Below are 13,998 nucleotides of genomic sequence, written 5' to 3'. Positions count from 1 at the left end.
ATTCTTTCAGAGTGAGGTGTCGTATGAAAGGGCAAAAAATGAACTTTCTAGAAATGTGATTTTCTCTATGAACTTCAAATACCGTCCGCCAAATGACTTTTTGGTATTCTTTCTTCAAATTGATTTAAATCATATATGCGTTAAATATGCATGTGAGTTGCATCAAATGAAATAGGAGGATCTGAGCTTACACATGTGTGTCATTTATCAATTATAATTGTGATTAAGATATGGTATAACATCGATAATTCTTTATTTCGTTTTTTCTAGGACGCACTGTACAGTTACAAAATTTGGAAGGTAAAACAACGTTCGGAGGTTAAAAAAAAAAAACTTTTTCTTTATTACATCCAGAGAATATTTAGATGAAACATTTGTTCGGGGGGGGGGGGTGCTATAGTTTTATATTTGGGGGAAGCCTGTCACTCTTCTACCGATGGAAAATTGTGTCATGAAAATAAATTAAGTTAACACCTTCTTTCTGACAAAATTAGGTCAATGAGCTTTGAGGAAAAAATGCCCAATAAAGGGCGTCTGATAACCCCATACCGGCGCAATATTTTATATCATTACATCGAAATATATACATATATATATATATACATTTGTATGTGTGTGTGTGTGGGTATGTGTGTGTGTTTAGCATGTATTCATTTAAGTCATTTCGATTTACCAAACTCTAAATGCGGCCGGGTAATTCAGTCCCTTTCTTCATTTGCATATACGACCGGGGCTTTAGCTGATTGGAAGCCTCTGTGACGTCGAGCGAGCCTTTTGTGTCACGTGTTTCACTGCAGTGTCAGCAGTTATGCATGGACATGTCCTATTTCGATTTGAAAAGTCGTAAAAATAGTAATCTAGCACGGCGCACTCCTCTCTCTTCATTTAGTTAAAAGTCAAAACCTACCTCGGCACATGCAACAAGAGCGCAAGAAGTTATTGCACAGATATCATACTTTACAAACTAATTCTAGTACGAGTTGAGAGTTTGAGTTTTAAACGGCAAGAGGTTACCTTACGATCAGTTATGACGCGAATCACCACTTTTCAAGCTGCAGGAATCCTAGGTGAGACAAAACACATTCCGATTCTATTAAAAAGTTACCATATTTTCTTTCTTTCTTTAGGACCATTTGATTCGACATGTTATTTCCGTCTTCTTACACTAGTGTGTTGCCATGAAGCTATACAGTATAATGACTGTTTTGTTAGAATTTTTTTCTTTTTTCATTCAAATTATCTTGGTCTGTGTTGATATTCAGTCTTAAAATGTGAAGCGGATAAAGTAGAAGTGAGCCCAGCAGTTCTTTTGTTAATGTCGCGTTGGAAAAGTTGAAGAATTTATTGGCTTCTTGTTCACGATCAGATGGTCTGAATAGATTTTGATCGGCGACAACTTAACTAAGTATCCTCAATGGTATTTCGTTGTCAATGCTGTACCAGAACTCGGTGTAAATTTCATTAGAATGTATGCTACAACTACAAAGTTTTAACTGCTTTTGCAAGAAGTAACCTGTTCCAAATGTTAAAAGTAAGCGCGTTGCATAGCATCGATGTGCAATATTTTTTGATAAGCGTTTAATTGTCGCTTTTGCATTTCACGACAAGACTTTCCATTGAATCCATTCTAACTTTTATTGTCTCGTTGACATCATCATTGGACATTTTAAATAGATATTGCATTCGTATAATGTCGTGACTGACTTTGAAATATGTCTTAAGTATACGAGAAACAAAAAGAAGTATTCCGAGAATTTGTTATGCGAACAAAATTGCTTAATTGCTACTGTCTTCAACTTTTATACTCGATTACATTGTGACGTTAGCGATTTACTGTAGGAAACAACCAGATATTGATTTAAAGGGGAAAACAACTGCATTACGTTTCCAGCTATTCAAGTTAATAAGCATCAAAGACTAAACATTGATTCTAGGACACGCATAATTCTCAGGAGATCAATATAAAATGCTTAAAGGTAATGCAAAGTTTTACGGAAATTTTGAAAATTGGATGGATAGTAATTCCTTAGAATTTTTTAATATATTTGGATGCCTCTGTGTGTATATTATAAACACTGGAAAATTAAGGGCCTAAAAGTAAAACACTTCTGCTTTCGAGTAATTGAATAATCAAAATTTTACCGGTTTCCAGTAAACTTTAAATATTTCAAATAGCGCTGAAGTAGCCACACGAAGAATCAAAAGTGTTTTGAATTGATGCAAAACTCATATCATTGCGAAGGGGAAGCCTTGCTGATCAAATACAACAACTCTTTTCTTCAAAATATGTTTGTGGTCCGCAGTAATCAACTCTCAAAAATGTTAGTTTTGAGATCCAGATTTTCTGCCTTAGTAATCAGCGGTCCTTTATAGAGCCTCAATATTTGTGACGTCACATACGGGACACGGCTGGCTAGCTGCAGACTGCTACACGACACTGAGCTGTTTGTCCAGTGTGTGACGTCACTATTCAGAGCTCGATACGCTCGTGTGTTTGGCTTACGTTCGGGGGCGCTTGGGGGTCTAAGAAGGGTTTTGAAAAATTGCATTTTACGCCTTTCCATGATATCTATATGATTTCTCAGCAAATTATTCGTGTTTTTCAAGAGAAAATCTTTCCATCCATATGTAATTTGTTCTAATTATCAGTCGTTAGTGAATTTTCTTTGTGTAGCTCCTTTAAGGCCAATTCATGGTAGCTGCGACCATGAATATATATATGATATACATATTCCAACCGGGAATAGCTAATCGGTCGATTGTAGTCCAGAAACATCGTTTTAAAGTTAAAGCATACATAAAGAGTTGATTATATACAATTTCATCACTTTAGACTCGGTTTCAACCGCGACAACGATTATTGAATGGTGTAAATTCGCATGTGCTTCCGATATGTTAATTTGAAACCAAATTCAATACCCCATACCAACACTTTGTATTACCTGAAGTTATTATTTGAAGTTGATTTTAGAGCTTGCATGCCACTAATTTGTAATGCCCCCGTGCATACACTTATAATGCACTTGCGCTATTCTTGTAACAATTATTGAAAAATGCATCATTTTACAAAATGATCATCACTTTCTTATTTTAGCTTAATATTTTTTTAACCGGAATACTAGGACATACTAAGGAATATTACTGCAAAATTACCTACGAATTGTCAGTGCGAATGGATGAGTCTTTTCTAAGCTAATGTTGCGAGTCAAACTATCGTTGCATTTTTAATGAGACACCCCGTATATTTCAGTCTAAAAATATAGAGTGTTATCTGTGATGAAATTGTTGCCCAGACCCAGGCGCGGATCCACGAGCCCAATTCTTCCGGCCCGGCTATGGCAAGCCCATTCTTCCGGGCCGGAAGAATTGGGCTCGTGGATCCGCGCCTGCCCATACCTGTGTACACATTTTTCTTCCGGATGGGAAATTATCTTATCTTATTATCGATATAACCATATATATCTATTACGCTACCTATCGATCTCTTTCCCCCAATCTCTCTTCGCTCCCAAAGTGTTTTTTCCTAAACTCTCTTAACAAAAAAAATTCAGGACAGATTAAATTTTACAGAATGCCGATAAATAAAAATTCTAATTTCGTAAGATCTTGATGATTTCAATGATCTAATTTCTTTTCTTATTTTTGAATTGATAGTGGCAGCACTGATGTGCTTCCCAGCAGTATGTTATGCATACAACAAAACTATTACTAGAACTTCAACGACCACTGGAGCTATAACTAATGGACCTACAACAAAAACTGCAAGCAACATGACAACTACTGGACATAAACAAACCACTGCAAGCAACATGACAACTACTGGACATAAACAAACCACTGCAAGCAACATGACAACCACTGGACCTACCACAATCACTGCAAGCAACATGACAACTACTGGACATAAACAAACCACTGAAAGCAACATGAAAACTACTGGACCTACAACAACTGATGCAAGCAACATGAAAACTACTGAAGCTCCAACAACCCCTGAGCCTAAAACAACCGCGGCCAGCAACATGACAACCGAGAGTGGAACGACAAGCACCACCCAGTCAGGTATTTGTTAGCAATATTTATATGGAAGCCAGGTGGTCGTCAGTTACCATGCATGTGCAGAAAGTCGTAATTTGACGACACCAGACTTGGTGGATATACCATTTTTGGGTGTACAAGTCTGCACACAGTAACCGCCTAGGCTTATCAAGAAATGCTAGCTCTCTCGTCTCTTCGATGATGCAAATGTCAGATAAGGACTTCAACAAACGGGGAAAAGGCAAAGCAATATACAAAGCCTGTTTGTCATAAAACTACAGGCTTATCCTGGTAATTGACACAATCTGCTATTGGATTAACTCCCGAACGGTGACAAATTCCCCATGAGAGCCCCATTCATGTGTCTGCAAAGGTACTATGTCCCATTTGCAGGCCATGAAGGTTAAATTCCAACGCCATTTGAAAGTTAACACTAATTTAGAACTTCCCTAAAAGAAAGGGGATTGAAATATCGTTCGGTGGGAAAATAACGACTTATATTTGTCGAATCGACTTAAGTGATACAAATACAGTAAGTAATAGTCTGATTTTCAGACCATTATACCGAATGGTCGTACGTTTTGTGCTGCGCAAAGATTCAATCAGTTTAATTTTGGCCATTACAAGAAATGGTTTATTGATATAGACAAATGCTCATGTACCCTTTACAGCTCATTACATGTATGTTATTACCAAAGACGAAAAAAGCCAGCTAGTCACTCAATAGCGTCTGACAATGAAGTCTAGCAAGTAGGCGGGTTTCCTTGCATAATTTGAATATTAGGACACTGCTAACATACATGACATTTTCATAATTCCTGCAAAGTTCTACAGAATTTGATTTTGGCTGCAAAAGGGACATAATATCTTTAAAGTCTTGATGTCGGTTTGATTCTTAAATCATATGAATTGCAAATGTTTCCCTTTTTTCTTCAAAAGGTCGTTGTTAGTTAAAGGAATAACTATTACCTGAAAACATACGTGTGTATAGATAGAATGTATAACATCAAACCTCAAAACTGTAACTGATATTCAATGAAGCAATGACGGAAATAAAACCACGGACTTGGGTTCAGTGCGAGCGCGTTTTGGTGCTTTGACTAGTCTGCACTTGTCCCACTATTTGCTGAAGATGTATTTAAAATTGTTATTTTGAAATTCTGAATTTTGAATATATCATAGCAACTAGGAACCTCTTTAATACAGGTGTTAGTTGTTGTTGATGTTATTGAGGTAATTCTTGTTGCTGTTCATATTGATGTTGGTGTTGTTTATAGATGTCCTTTAAGCTTAACTTTAAAGTTTCCATTCATATTTGGGTTATTCCACCGTGTTCGGGCAATTCTCTGGTATGCCTACTATCAACCATTATAACAATTTGCTGAAATTCAGTTTATGATAAAATGCAAAGCCAAGATATACGTTTTGAAGTAATCTAGCTTCATGGTGAATCAATATTAAAGACCCAAATATTATGTCATGTTATATAAATGTGAGGCCATGTTATAACATTGATTACAAATTATAAAAAGGAGTACATATTAAGCAAAGAATTTGAAGAGAAGTAACCGAAACAGGAATAATTCTGGCAGGGTACTACTTTATATATATTCATGGCAAAAAATATATCTACATCATATGATTTCAATTTCCATATGTGTAGTAGAAAATTATCATAACGACGTATCATAACGACATCATCATATCCCCTTCCCCCTAACTTCATGAAATGACCCTCTAATTGTCACAGTGACACCAGGAGGAACAACATCAGCCCCAAAAGCCCGATGGGAAGTGAGGGACAAGGACGGCAAGCTGTGTATGATCATGGACTTCGATGGAACCATAACTGATGTAAGTTTGATCGCTCATTTTTAGGTGGTCTGTCAATGACAGATCACCAATTGTTTTCGTCAGAATTTTCTTTCTTTATTAGGTGGTCTGTCAATGACACATCACCTATTGTTTTCGTCAGAATTTTCTTTCTTTCTTTATTTATTTATTTATTTATTTATTTATTTATTTATTATTTATCAGGTGGGCTGTATATCGTACAGACCACCTTATAATTTCGTTAGAATTGCCTTTATTTATTTATTATTAAATATTTTTCTTATTTCTAACCACTTTTTTGTTAGCAAGATAACTTGAAAATGGCTCAATCAAATGCCTTGAAATTTGGCACACATATGTAAAGGCATATGTACAAAGCACAATAACGTTTTCAACATTGTCCTTCACTGATGACGTCATCTAGGCGCCATTTTGTAAAATTTTACGAAAATCAACTCATGATCATATCTTCATAACCAAAAGGTATTTCTCATTCATATTTATAATGATCGAGGTCAATATCCGTCCGGTCAATTTCAGGTCAAATAACACGCGCGTGCGCGTACGTCCGCGCGTCAATGCGCGCGCAAAATTTTGAAATGCTCAAAATCGTCTCAAAATCATTTTGCATACGTTTTAGGCCATTCTAAGCATTTTTTAAAAAATCGCGCACACGCGCATGCGCGCGCGTTTTCGCGCGTAAAACTATTAGACACCATAGAATCGACATTTTTTTTCTTTCATAATATTCCACATATTCTTACAAACAAATTGATACCATGTTTGTCTCTTTATGACTATAAATAATTGAATAATCGACCGTTTAACATAAATTTCAATGCGCGCGAGCTCTTGTAATACATAGCATATATGGGCAAAAACATGCCTATGCAAAATCCATTATAGCTCTTTAGGATGCAAGGTGACCCCAATTTTTTTTCATATTTTGAGCGAGTATAAATCAGAGATATGATTTCATGTCTCATTTGACCCTCAATTAACTCATGACGTCATCATAATGGCCTCCGAACTCAAAATTTCAATTTGCCTATTATGACGTCAGCATTTTTTTGGAAAATTGATTGTATCTTTCTAAAAATTGATTAATTTTCTTCAAAATTTTGATATGTTCTAGCTGAGACAATTCTCTACAAATCCAATTGTCACAATTTTTCATTTTGACAAAGGCATCATGGCGTATTTTTGCGATTAAAGGAGGCATGCCAATTTTTTCACATTTTGCGTGTATTCTCTATGGGACATGACTTTTTCTCAAAACTTGATTCTACATTCCCGTCTTTCGCGAGCAATATCTACGTCGTGTTAGCTTCATTTACGCTGAACTCCGAATATGTTGTAGCTGAGACAAAAAGCTATTTCAAATGTACCCTTTATTTTGTCTCAATTTTTTGTTGGATCAGCCCACCTATACTTGTTCCAAACAAGTATTACAAATCTAGTTTTTATTTATTTCTTCACACTTTTTTGTTCACAGGATAACTCAAGATCGGTTCAATCAATTTCCTTCAATTTTTGGACAGTCATAGGTCATTGCCATGAGACGTGACAGTAACATTTTCAAGGTCATCAAATCTTCATGACGTCATCCAGGCGCCATTTTGTGTTTTTTTTTTGGTACTTTTTACTCATGATCATATCTTCATAACAGAAAAGCATTTCTCATTCATATTTATCATGATTAAGGTCAATATCCGTCCGGTCAATTTCAGGTCAAAAAACGCGCGCGCATGCGTACGTCCGCGCGTCAGCTCGCGCGCAAAATTTCAAAATGCTCAAAATCATATCAAATTAATTTTGCATACGTTTCAGGCCATTTTAAGCATTTTGCACAAAAAAAAACGCGCACACGCGAATGCGCGCGCGTTTTCGCGCGTACTGGTATTTTCCAACTTAGAATCGCCAATTTTTCTCTTTCATCATATTTGGCACATTTTTTCAAGCATTTTGATACCTTGTTCACCTTTTTCTTACGATTAATAACGGAATGACCGTCCGTTTAAGATAATTTCCGTGAGTGCGAGCTCTTGTAATACATAGCATTCATGGGCAAAAACATGCCTATACAAAATCCATTGTAGCGCTTTAGGATGCAAGGTGAACCAAATTTCTTTTCCATATTTTGATAGAGTATAAATTGGAGAAATGATTTCATGTCTCATTTGACCCTCAATTAACTCATGACGTCATCATAATGGCCTTCGAACACAAAATTTCAATTTCCATATTATGACGTCAGCATATTTCTGGAAAATTGATTGTATCTCTGTAAATATTGATCGATTTTCTTCCAAATTTTGATATGATCTAGCTGAGACAATTCTCTACAAATGCCGTTGGCACAATATTTCATTTTGACTTAGGTATCATGGCGTATTTTTGCGATTAAAGGTGGCATGTCAATTTTTCACATTTTGCGTGTATTCTCTATAGGACATGACTTTTTCTCAAAATTGGTTTCTACATCCTGTCTTTTGCGAGCAATATCTCCGTCGTTTTAGCTTTGTTTTCGCTGAGCTTTGAGTATGTTGTAGCTGAGACAATAAGCTATCACTAGTGTGCCCTTCATTTTTCGATCAGATGCCGGGATCATGCTCATATTTCACTTGCAAAGTGGGATTTGATAATTCCATTTTCCGTTTACGTGTAATCTCTATGGGAAATGTTTTGGTATATCGGTAACGCACTTGACTTCCGACCTCGAGGTCCCTGGTTCGAGTCCGGGCGTCTCCAACAGTTTTTTTTTTTCTTCACTTTTTGTTCTTTTTGACCTTTCACTGTACCATCTCCTTTGAATATTAAAACACGTAGTATCGCAAATAATGTAATAAACAACCATATTTACTTTATTATTACCCTATAATCACTTGATCCATTACTTTTTGCGTGTAATCCTTATGGGAGATGACTTTTTCTCAAATCTGGATTCTACATTCATGTCTTTTGAGAGCAATATCGCCATTTTTTCCTCTTGGTTTTTGTTGATTTTTGTGTATGTTGTAGCTGAGCCTATATGCTATCTAAATATCCCCTCACTTTTTTCAATCAGATGTCAGGATCACGATCATGATCATCATGATTATCATTATCGTCATCATGACAATCATGATCATGATCAAGTAGTTTATTTCTCAATACTTTGTGTCATATTCATTAGGACTACTTATTTTGATATTTGTTTGCATTAAATTTGATCATGATCATTATGCATTCATCATGATAATTTCTCAATACTTCGTTCATCAGTTCAGCTCATCAGTTCAGCTCATCAGTTAAGTTCAGTTCATCAATTTGTCCTTTTAGCTCATCGATTCAGTTCATTTCACATAAGTTAAATCTATCAGTTCATCAGTTCATCAGTACTTCATTCATTAATTCATATCTTAATACATCATTTTACTTTAACATCAGTTTATTGGGTAATTGAATTGAAGATGAGCTTGATCATAAGAACTGAAGACAGACCACCTAATTCGTCCCCATGACGAATTAAATTTCTAGTTTCTTTTTATATCAGCAAGTTTATCTATATTACAAATATAACAAACTTACATTTGTTATTGAATCACCAGTGCTTTGACAGTTGGTGATAAGTTTTGTGATTTACATCAAACACCAGTAGCGTAACTCGGGGAGTGGGGGTACAAGTCAACGAATAAGATGGCAAAAAAGGGAATACAAAAAACTGAAAACAAATACTGGCAACGGAACAGCAAAATCTTGTACTTTCGGATGCAAACTTCCGAAAATTATTAATTTTATAATTAAAAAAAATCCAGTATGGTACAATTCAATACTAGAAGCCCTCGTTCAAGCTCCACACACTGTCTGTATTAATACTCCATTTTATACAGCTCTCGTACTGTACACCTATTGTAGCTGTATGTGTCTGGACGAATAGCTAAATCTTCGTTTCTGTTCTTCCAATATAACGGTTATTATACCATCGTTGGTAGTTTTGAACATTCGATTTAATATTAGTAGACACGTTTCCGGAGGTTAAGTGTACTTAAAAAAAAGCTTATCTTGGTAATTAAAAAAGACCGCCAGTGGATTGTATGACGCAGCAACAAAATGAATGCCATCCACAGATATGCCATAATGCATAGGAGGTGAATCACTTGTAACCAAGGGATCGGGCGTAGAGTAAGCATACATTGGTAAATAGGCCTACTGAGTCTATTCTCAGCCTCAACCACAATACCACAATTTAAGATTTCCTGCGAAAAAGATTTAAAACACCACTAAAACCCTGTTAAAATGTTACATAGTGCCTCTGACGGGACCAAACATTCACTTGCAGGTCATTAATGGTGTGACTGAAAAGATACCGTCTCATGCGTCGACATCCGCATCTGATTGCAGCTCATCTTCATATTCAGCATTTGTCTTGGATTTTAATACTATTTTTACTGAATGGAGAATTGTACTGAACTTCACCACTAGAGGGGGCTCGTTCATGCTCCACACACTTTCTGCGAGCAGGAGCACCCTTAGAAGTAAGTTGATAGGGCGAAAATTGTAATATTTTATTCGATTTGATTTGATAAATAAAATCATGCCACGAATATACAAAACATAAAAATACCTTAACATTTAACACATTTTGGTAAAACAAAGAAACAATAAAAACATAGCCCAATGCTAACGGAGGTTCTTCCCATCATTACTTTTTGTAATTGACATTAACACACATGTAATAAACAATGTATATCGATATTTTTTAAATTTTAATTATACAATTTTTAATATTTCATTACATGATTTTGCTTTTTTTTGAGAATTTACTGATGGAGGATTATTATGGAAGAGCTGCGGAGAGAGAGAAGGTTTTCAATCCCTATTTTTATATTGAAATCTACATGTATATGGGATCCAACTAATAGTATTGATGGAAAGGGAAATACAAATACTAAGTCCAGGATAATAGACAGACAACATATAAGTCATATGACGATAAGATGTACACGTCGAACAATAATACATTCAAACTTGTATTTTATGTGGTGAGGTAAGCAATATAGGCCTATTGCTCAATATTCATAAAAAACGTTACTCTATTTTTTTCCCCAGCGCCACTTTCCTCTTCTGTGACCGAAGATTTCTTTAATGTGCCTCTTGGTGACTATTACACCTGCAGTCACTTCAACTACAGTCTAGGCTACCTTCAGCTCAACCTGACCAACCCTTCGCTCCAGCCTTTCGTCCAGAGAACCGAAGGAGGGGACAACTTGGGACAAGGTAAGGGATTAATCATTTCCTTCTTCTAGACACAGATAACCCTTAAGCCCGAATTTCTATGGATTAATTAATGATTAAAAAGTTAGAAGAAAATAAACATGATAAAGAATATAATAAAAACAGAGCGCACAGAACGGGTAAGAATGCGTCGACCAGTCTACTTCCAGGTCAATATTGTTTTTATCGAGAGTGTATTCCTGCAATATCCCTTTTTAAAAGTGAAATTTGAAGCTATTTGAATATATTCTAATGACAGGGAACCCATAACATACAGGACGACATTAACATAACAAATTCTGATTGGCCTTTAAAATCAAGGCGATTTAGTTTTATGATGAAGATCACTTAAATTGTTACATTACATTTCCATCACCAGCAAACTATGTAAAGATATATGATGACCGGATTAGTCGGGAGAATCCGCGTTACGGGGCTTTCAAATATACTCTCCGGCGCGCGTTATTTTTGTATGCGGCACAGATTGGGGTTAGGTGCGTGTTGAGCCTATGGGAAAGTTTTGGGTTAGGGTTAGGGTAAGGGTTAAATCAAGACCTTTAAAAAAAAAACCAATCTGTGTCGCAGAAAAAATGATGCCTCCGGGGCCCGTACGGCGAGTAAAAACAGACATTTAAGGAATTTTCGGCCGGTGTCCGGCTGGCTCCCGTCCAGTTTCTACGGGCGCCAGTACAATTTATTAAGCCGTACGGGGGCTGTGGTGCTGAGTTGGCTGCTTCCTATTCTCTCGGCGTTTTTAACTGACCGTTGGGCCGTAGAGAGTCCGTTAAGAGCCCGTGAGGCGCCTTACGTGTCCCGTGTGGATTCCCGACGGTGCCCGGACGGGGCCCTCACGCTCTGTTAATTCTCAATGTAAAACGCAGCTTTGAATACAGAGGCGCGGGTGTCAGAGGACACATAGTTCAATGCGCCGCACGGTATTACACGGACACACTGCAAGTATTTAACTGTTATCCTGCCACAGGGCTAATCCCTGTTGTGCTAAGCCACAAATCCCCCAGTGCCAAGTTTATTTTGAGATAATCGGATTAACGCGATGGTACTATCAGTAGCGCGTGCGAAACACTAGACACAGTACAATTGGCAAGAACAATAACTGCTATTACGAATGCTTGCAAACATGCAAGAAACAGCGAAGCGATAGCTTGTTCGGGTGTACAAATCACTATAACGGTAGCGTGCATGCAAGCTTATAGCAGGATGTGAGTTAAGTGTGGGGGGGGGGGGCGATATAGGCAGTTCCTGTCCTACGCTGGATTCGCCAGTTTCATTTTAATTATATTTCTATGATATCAAGCATTAACAATATTCATTATCATAGTGAACAAACCAGTTCGTAATTAACACACGGTTTAAATGACCCGACAGTTCTTTTAAACATGGAGAAGTCCAACTTTTTGTGCATTTTACAATGATCACTGCCAGTGTAATGGAGGTGCTTCATGAATATCCTTTGTTCAGCCTCTTAAAAAAAGAAAATACTTTCACCTGTGTTCCATAAAATTTACCATCAGTGATAAATGAAAAATGACTACGTAACTTTCACGAACACGTATCGAGGGTTTAACAATTTTTTTTTTTTTTTACAGATGACCCTTATTTGCCCATGAGCAGATTATTTCTACGAAGTGGTTTATTATTGTAGCGTTTTCCATTTTTATCTCATTATCTCACCAGCATATGTTTGTCGACCTGCACAAGAAAGTGACAGTAACACCTTGAAGCTCGATCGTAAAACCAAAATCGGCCTCGGGGTCGGCATTCCGATCGCGCTCATAGTCATCGTATGCTGTGGGTGTTGTTGTTGTTGTTGTGGTAGTTGTGGTAATTATAAAATGAATTATTCAAAATCATGTAGATATAGCTCCTTTTAGTCTCATTTCACACCCCCCCCCCCCCCCTCCCCCTATCGTCAGAGGCAGCAGCCATACATGTTAGCCTATGGAATTGTACCAACAACAAAAAATCGTTAACAATTCATTTTTTGTTTAAATGAAAAGCACATCCACCCGACTTACGTTATCACTAGCTCTTCAATTGGAACCCTCATGTCCCATTGACTTTTGAAAGTTCACCCAACGTAATTTGATCAAAATAGGTTGCAAGCTCGTCATTGCCTATAATACATATGTGAAACAAGTCGAACTTTGGACTCAGTTTGCCAAGCGATTTTAAGATTATAAGTCAAGCACACGAAGGATAAGAAGCATGAATTATCATAGATCACTTCTGCTTGGTTCATTATGTCCATTTCATCCAACCCCCCACCGTCATTTTTCCATTTAGTAAAAGCAAAATATTTGCCGAGGTAGGCAAAAACATGAATATTCATGAACGGTCAGACAATACAGCCTTTTAGTACGTAACGTATAGTGAATGGGAATGGGCGATGAGCCGTCCAGGAGGTAGAGGTCAGTGGTTTGTGCTGGCAATGTTCCAGCGAGCGAAAATGAGACAATCGGAGCAACATGCGAATTGTTGTCGTTAAAAAAAAAAGCTATTGCATTTCAATATTGTAGTTCTGAGCAGTGGATGATCCCCAATAAACCTTTGGTTTTTGATCACCCCCTTTGCCGGTTCATCTGTTGTTTTAATTCTTTTATTATGCAGATATTGACTGGCAGGGGGTGTAATATAACATTATTTGGACCTCTGAAGGGAGTTATATTTTCTCAAGTGGTTATATTTTCTTGGTAGCCTTGGTTTGAATATTTTTTTTTTCGGGGGGAGGGTGGTCCTTAAAAATATATTCATTTCACCAGCTGGTTAATATAACACTGAAAAGTGACCGGCCAGGAAAATATAACAATTTGGATCCTCACAATTGATATCACGTGACGAGCTCTGGACCAA

The 13,998-nt window shown here is 36.9% G+C and overlaps 1 protein-coding gene across 1 annotated transcript; it reads left to right on the top strand.

Moving 5' to 3' along the window:
* The first annotated feature begins 851 nt into the window (after positions 1-851).
* LOC115917967 (mucin-5AC-like) lies at positions 852-13,034 on the top strand. The gene is made up of 6 exons (XM_030982617.1): positions 852-1,067; positions 3,655-4,062; positions 5,789-5,892; positions 10,193-10,388; positions 10,963-11,130; positions 12,823-13,034. The coding sequence occupies exons 1-6, from the start codon at positions 1,028-1,030 to the stop codon at positions 13,017-13,019; spliced, it is 1,113 nt and encodes a 370-aa protein (XP_030838477.1). The 5' UTR covers positions 852-1,027; the 3' UTR covers positions 13,020-13,034.
* The last annotated feature ends 964 nt before the right edge of the window (positions 13,035-13,998 follow it).

Source organism: Strongylocentrotus purpuratus, unplaced genomic scaffold (assembly GCF_000002235.5).
Source record: "Strongylocentrotus purpuratus isolate Spur 01 unplaced genomic scaffold, Spur_5.0 spur5_scaffold_12, whole genome shotgun sequence".
In the NCBI taxonomy this organism is placed as follows: domain Eukaryota; kingdom Metazoa; phylum Echinodermata; class Echinoidea; order Camarodonta; family Strongylocentrotidae; genus Strongylocentrotus; species Strongylocentrotus purpuratus.
The sequence above is the reverse complement of the archived record's forward strand: the minus strand, read 5'-3'. Positions and strand labels throughout refer to the sequence as shown.